The sequence below is a fragment of the Heptranchias perlo genome, chromosome 17 (assembly GCF_035084215.1).
Source record: "Heptranchias perlo isolate sHepPer1 chromosome 17, sHepPer1.hap1, whole genome shotgun sequence".
Classification (NCBI taxonomy): domain Eukaryota; kingdom Metazoa; phylum Chordata; class Chondrichthyes; order Hexanchiformes; family Hexanchidae; genus Heptranchias; species Heptranchias perlo.
The window spans coordinates 3,879,386-3,886,064 of record NC_090341.1 but is presented as its reverse complement, the minus strand read 5'-3'; the positions used below and the strand labels follow the sequence as shown (position 1 = coordinate 3,886,064).

Sequence of the window (6,679 nt, the reverse complement as noted above, 5' to 3'; positions counted from 1 at the left end):
TGGTGGAGGCAGATTCAGTTGTGGCATTCAAAAGGGAATTGGATAAGTACTTGAAGGGAAAAAAATTGCAGGGCTGCAGGGAAAGGAGGGGGGAGTGGGACTAGCTGGATTGGTCTTGCAGAGAGCCGGCATGGGTTTGAAGGGCCAAGTGGCGGCCTCCTGTGCTGTTTTTTTTAAAAATCCAATTAGTCATTTCCCTGCTCTTTCCCCATAGCCCTGTAAATTGTTTCCCTTCGACAGCACCTCCCAAACCTGTGACCTCTACCACCTAGAAGGACAAGGGCAGCAGGCAAATGGGAACAACACCACCTGCACATTCCCCTCCAAGTCTCCCACCATCCTGATTTGGAAATATATCGCCGTTCCTTCACTGTCGCTGGGTCAAAATCCTGGAACTCCCTTCCTAACAGCACAGTGGGAGAACCTTCACCACACGGACTGCAGCATTTCAACAAGACGGCTCACCACCACCTTCTCATGGGCAAAAACGAATGGGCAATAAGTGCTGGCCTCGCCAGCAACGCCCACATCCCATGAATTAATAAATTTTTTAAAATTTTATCCAATTTCCTATTGAAAGTGACTATTGAATCTGCTTCCACCACCCTTTCAGGCAGTGCATTCCAGATCATTACAGCATGCTGTGTTTAAAAAAAAAAATGTTTCCTCATGTCACCTCTGGCTCTTTTGCCGATCACCTTAAATCTGTGTCCTCTGGTTACCGACCCTTCTGCCACTGGAAACAGTTTCTCCTTATTTACTCTATCAAAATCCTTCATGATTTTGAACGCCTCTATCAAAACTCCTCTTAACCTTCTCTGTTCTAAGGAGAACCATCCCAGCTTCTCCAGTCTCTCCACATAACTGAAGTCCCTCATCCCTGGCACCATTCTAGTAAATCTCTTCTGCACGCTATCTAAATTGAAAGCGACCAGCCACATCTCTGAAATCTATTATTTATGACATTTATGTATTCTTCAAACTTCCAAATGTCAAATAGAGACCTCACTTAGTGGAAATTTGCAAGCACCTTCTAATCTGCAAACAGCACTCACATTTTATGGCCTGACACCAAAGGTGGAGCTCGAACACAGCTCTACCTTAGCAGTAGGTTACAACATTACATCGGAAAGCATTCCTGTCATAGTAAATGTGTCATCCAACTTAGCATGTGCAATGCCATGGGAGATCTGCTAGTAGATAATGAAAACATCTACACTTTGAAATGCGACCGAGCGCCTGTATGGTTTACTTCCGCCTTTTACCCTTCCATTGCCTATTTTCTCCCCACCTTTCCCGAAAGTGCTGCCACCTTGCTATGATACAAGTCCCTCGGTGCATATCACCCACCTGTAGCCATTTTTCATGTGTGAGCCTAGCCCGCGAGTTATTTAACTGGGAAGCCTCACAACTGAACCCAATCTTGTCCTCGCCTGACATCATCGTTTGCACTTCTAGGAAAGGATGTTGGATCAGGAATGGGAGCCCTGACTGAGATTTGCTCTACTCCTCCCCCTCCCAAACCCAGAGCCCTTGAGGCAAGTTTTGGTGTCCAGCTACCGTCTGGCTGAGATCCACTAATACGGTGTTTCTTCTTTTCACTTGACCACTCGACCCAACCCCGGGCCCGTTGTTGCTGAGTGTTTACTAAACCAAGAGAGATCCAATGAACATAGTGCGAACTGTACACTCTGCTTTACATCAGAAGTGTTATCATTTCCTTGCCGCCTTGTCATCCATACAAATTTTTCAGATTATATGATGTTTAGTGAACAATTTGAAGCCAGCAGAAGTTGATATTTAAAACATTGAATCCACTAAAAATGAAAGAACTTGCATTTATATATCGCCTTTCACAACCTCATGACATTCCAAAGCGCTTTGTAGCCAATTAATTACTTTTGAAGTGTAGCCGTTGTTTTGTTGGCAAATGCAGCAACCAATTTACGCACCGCAGGGTCCTGCAAGCAATGAGGGGAATGACCTGTTAATCTATGTGGCGTTGGTTGAGCGGTAAATGAACGCCTCTGCTATTTGAATAGTGCCATGGGATCTCTTGTATGCACCTGAACAGGCAGTCAGGGCCTTGGTTTAATGTCCCAATCGAGAGAGAGCACCTCCACCCCGCAACCGCCTCAGACAGTGTAGCACTCCCTCAGTACTGCACCGAAGTGCTTGCCTAGATATGTGCTTAAATCTCTGGAGTGGGGCTTGAGCCCGCAATCTTCTGAATCGACGTAGTGCCACCACTGCGCCAAGGCTCAGTGCACAGAGCTCCATTTGGTCACTGCTCGTACCGTGAGTTAAAGAGCTCTAGCGTTCTGAGTAATGTATTGGCAACAAGAAGTTGAGCAACTTATTAATTATTGTTCAAAGCATCAGTTAGCAGTATAGTAGACATGGTGAATCGCGTGTACTGATCAGTTGGTTAAAGTGATCGATTGGGCTCTGGGCCAAACTGACCCCTAATAACCAGATTCTGCTGTAGTGCTTTGTGTTGTGTTGAGGGTTTAGAAAGCGTGTTTCAAACTTTAATTTAACAGGATTGATAAATTCAGGTACATTTTATCTTGTAGGTCGCTGAAGGGGCTCAGCTCTCTTGGGAGCCTCCTGCCGTCACCTCCGGGAACATCATCGAGTACTCCGTGTATCTGGCACTTCCAGGGTCGCAGGCAACAGATCCCAAACCCGCGGGGACTTCCCATCTGCTCTTTGTCCGTGTTTACTGTGGGCCAGTTCCCAGCTGTCTCGTGTCTTCAACCAACCTAGCAAATGCACATATCGATACAACCACAAAGCCTGCAATAATCTTTAGGATAGCGGCCAAGAACGAGAAAGGCTACGGGCCAGCCACCCAGGTCAGGTGGCTTCAAGGTGAGCTGGAATGTTTCATATTCTTGTACATGAGAGGAAGGGAGGATCCATTGGCTTGTGTAAGCAGGAATGGTACAATTTTGAAGAGGGTGCAAGAACATAGAGACCTGGGGTGTGCGTACACAAAATCTTTGACGGTGGCAGGACAAGTTGAGACGGCTGCTGTTTTCACTGGCAGGAGGGTCAGTGGCCAGAGGGCATAGATTTAAGGTAATTGGCAAAAGAACCAGCGGCGAGATATTAAATTTTTCTATGCAGCGAATTATGATCTGGACTGCACTGCCTTCAATAGTGACTTTCAAAAGGGAATTGGATATATACTTGGAAAGGAAAAATTTGCAGGGCTTTGGGGAAAGAATTGAATAGCTCTTTCAAAGAGCAGGTACGATGGGCCGAATAGCCTCCTGTCCTATATCGTTCTGATTCTATGAATGACCCAGAGGCTACAGCATCAGAATATGTTGGATATTCTTATGCAAGACTGAGATTGATAGATTTTTGTTAGGTAAGGGTGTCCAGGGATATGGAGACTGGGTGGATAAGTGGAGTTAAAATACAGGTCCCCAACAATCTAATAGAACGGTGGAAAAGGTTCAGGGCTGAATGGCTCCCTCCTACGGGCGGGGCCTCAGTTTAACGTCTCATTCATAGGACGGCACCTCAGATAGTGCAGCACTCCCTCGGTATCGACACTGGAGTGTCCACCTAGATTATGTGCTCAAGTGGGACTTGAACCCACAACCTTCTGACTCAGAGGCGAGAATGCTACCACTGAGCCATGGCTGACACTTAAAATTGGGTTGTGGGAGAAGGGTATTTTAAAAAGTGTGATGTATAAAGTTTCTGTTTTGTTTTCTAGATGCCAGCAAAGATGGGGCAAGGCCTGCAGCCAAGCGTCCTGTTGCATCCCCCGACGAGTGAGTATTTTGTGTTGTGGGACTGCTTCCATTCAGGCTCATTTTTCCCTGGCAGTTCCCAGATAGAGGATAAAGAACTACACTTTCCTATCATAGGAGCAGTCAGAACAAAGGGACACAATCTTAGAATTCAAGCTAAGCCAGTTAAAATGAATCCTGGAAAAACTACTTCACATGAAGAGCTGTAAGAATGTGAAATATATTTCCCCAGAAGACTATAGTCTCAAGTCATATTGAGGCATTGGGAGATGGAAGTAATGGACATAGAGAAAAGACATGATGCTGGAGGGGGCACTCTTCTGAGATCAGGGCTAAGGCAAATTGATAAGACAGCTTAGAGGGAGCTTTACTTTGTATCAAATCTGTGCTAGATCTGCCCTGAACGTTTTTGATGAGGCAGCTTTACTCCCAGGGCAGGGCAGGTATGGCACGAGTATAGAGTGTAGAGTAAAGCTTCCTCTACACTGCGCCATCAAAAACTTTCAGGGCAGGTTCAGCACGGGTTAGATACAGTATAGAGGGAGCTTTACTCTGTATCTAACCCGTGCTATACCTGCCCTGGGAGTGTTTAATGGGACAGTGTAGAGGAATGAAAAAGATAGAGCTGCCATGGCTAACAAAATAGCTTGATGGACTGAACAGCCTGTTCCTGGGCTGGAATCAAATGCAATCAGTGGCACCCAAGGATAACATATTAACCAGTCACACCACCCACTTCCCCTCTTGCTGAATAAAAGTTCCCTCTGGTCTGTCACCCAAATTGCCTTTCTACAGGCCTTATTCTTGATGCTAAGTGTCTACAGGCTATTTAGTTGTGGAGAGAATCACAGCCAAGCCTTGATGCTATCCAGAAGGGGGTTCTGGATAGCCAACAGGAGCAGGAGGCCGTAGCTGAATTTATTTTGCCCTCTTCCTCTCCTGTTCTGACGCCAGTTATAGTCACCCTACTGTTGCCACGCCCGAGATCAGCTAACCCAGCACATACCAGTGGCATTAGTGACCTGTTCCGTCAGATCTATTCTGTCTTGCGAACAGGTTACCAGCAAGAATGGTTGAAACCAGAGTATATATGCTGATATAGGAGACAGCAGGATTCTGCAATGAGAAGATCTGTTGGGTTGCTGTTCTGGAAGGATGAGGTCAAATGGGCCAAATCTTGAGGGGTTTAATTTCTGACCCATTGGGTAGCACCTCTGCTGCTGTTTAAGGGGGGCATAAATGTCATGATCTTTTCACAAGATTTAACACTTGTTTTCTCTCTTTGGCTCTCACCATGAACAGCAAGCTATTAAGCCTGAACAAGAAGCCCAAGGCAGATGGGTCCTAATTCCCACATGCAATGTGAACTGTCGCCTTTTTTATTTGAAATGAGTAAGAACTGGACTTGGTTTACAATCCACCTTGGTACATCAGCATACCTACCGGACAACAGTCAGCTTCGTGCGTTGTAAGCTGTTTGAGCTCACAAAAACAAAAAGCTGTTTGCTCAAATTCTTTTGCATCCGTTGTTTAGGAAACAAACATACAAAGGAGGATTTTGCTTCAGAAAAATAGTCCTTTTGTTACTGTTCATTTAAGAGGACAGAATCTCATTTTGAAAGTACCTACAGTGAACTGATGGTATTATTTGAAGGAAAGGCACCCTGTTGTATTGAAGTGCATTTACCTGCCAAATGATCCAATTCGCCAAACAATTTATACTGGTATTTCTCATCAGAGTAGGAACTTTTTTCTTTGCTCCTTCCTCTCTAGTTCTTCCTCCTCCTCCTCCAAGAGCCACATTTTCAAAGTAGTGATGAACAGACTCTTTCTGCACATCACATGACTGTTGTGACATGACTCCTGTCTCTCAACTCATTTTGCTTTGACAACATGCACATCTCGAGGCCAGAAAACACGCACCGTGTTATCGACCATGTGGCAGTCTCTAATAAGGGAAGCATCACTTGGAACTCCAAATGTCCTCCTTCCCGTGGACAGTTGCAAACTATTGAAAGGTTGCTAGCTTTTGTCCTTCTCTGAGGAACTGGGTTCCTTTTTTTTTCTCCCCTCTCCCCTCCCCACATCATTGGGGAAAATTGTGCCCTTGAATCCTGAGCTGAAAAGTTCCTTTGTCTAATCTGAGCACTACTTTCCCCCCCTCTAACGTCTTACAGTTAAGCAGGAGACAACTGAAGCAACACTCGTGCCCTTTTCCCCCTTGTAGTTTTGGTCCACAAGCATCGTGCCATTTTGTCACGGATTTACACAAGAAAAGTGCAGCGTTTGCTGCTAGTCAGGAATAGTGCACAACTGTGTAAATGTTTTAGAATGAGTTCAGGTTTTATATTAGATGGGGGGAGGTAGGGGGTTTAATTTGTTGACTAGAAATAGTGAATTCTGACATGGTGTGTATCAGTGGCAGGAACTGAACGTTTTGTAGAGGGGGGAAAAAAGCAAAACGCAGCTTTTTAATGCAGGTTTCTAATCTTCTGTATAGTTTGAGTGTCTGAGGCAGCTGTTTAGCTGCATGTTGAGCGAGCGGGAGGCAAAGTACCTGGTTATTCCACTGGGTAATACTAGTCTGTGAAAAGGCTCATGGGACCTGTTTGCTCGGACAGTAGAAATGTATCCTTTAAAGCTGGGGTTGGGGGGGGGGGTGGGGGAGAGAGACACTGATTTCTCACAAAAGGCTTTCTCGCTGTCTGTCCGGAGTGGGGGGGGGTGGGGTGACGGGGTGTGCAGTCCTTGTGTTAGGAGGAGACAAGTTCTTATTCTAAATGGAATAATTTCACCATCTCAAATTGTCTCTCAAAAACATGGTGTGTGTGAGTGTGGAACCATCTCTGATGCTATTCTCAGTCCTTGCCCAATCCCTCTCTTCCTGTTCAGGATATCGAGTGTTCCAG

The 6,679-nt window shown here is 45.5% G+C and overlaps 1 protein-coding gene across 1 annotated transcript in view; it reads left to right on the top strand.

Moving 5' to 3' along the window:
* LOC137333992 (host cell factor 1-like) overlaps window positions 1-6,413 on the top strand; it is a 75,981-nt gene extending 69,568 nt beyond the window's left edge. The window contains exons 24-26 of the mRNA XM_067998381.1: window positions 2,577-2,874; window positions 3,734-3,791; window positions 5,073-6,413. Of these exons, the coding sequence (XP_067854482.1) occupies window positions 2,577-2,874; window positions 3,734-3,791; window positions 5,073-5,118 (402 nt within the window). The 3' untranslated portion in view covers window positions 5,119-6,413. The remainder of the gene's footprint in view (window positions 1-2,576; window positions 2,875-3,733; window positions 3,792-5,072) is intronic.
* The last annotated feature ends 266 nt before the right edge of the window (window positions 6,414-6,679 follow it).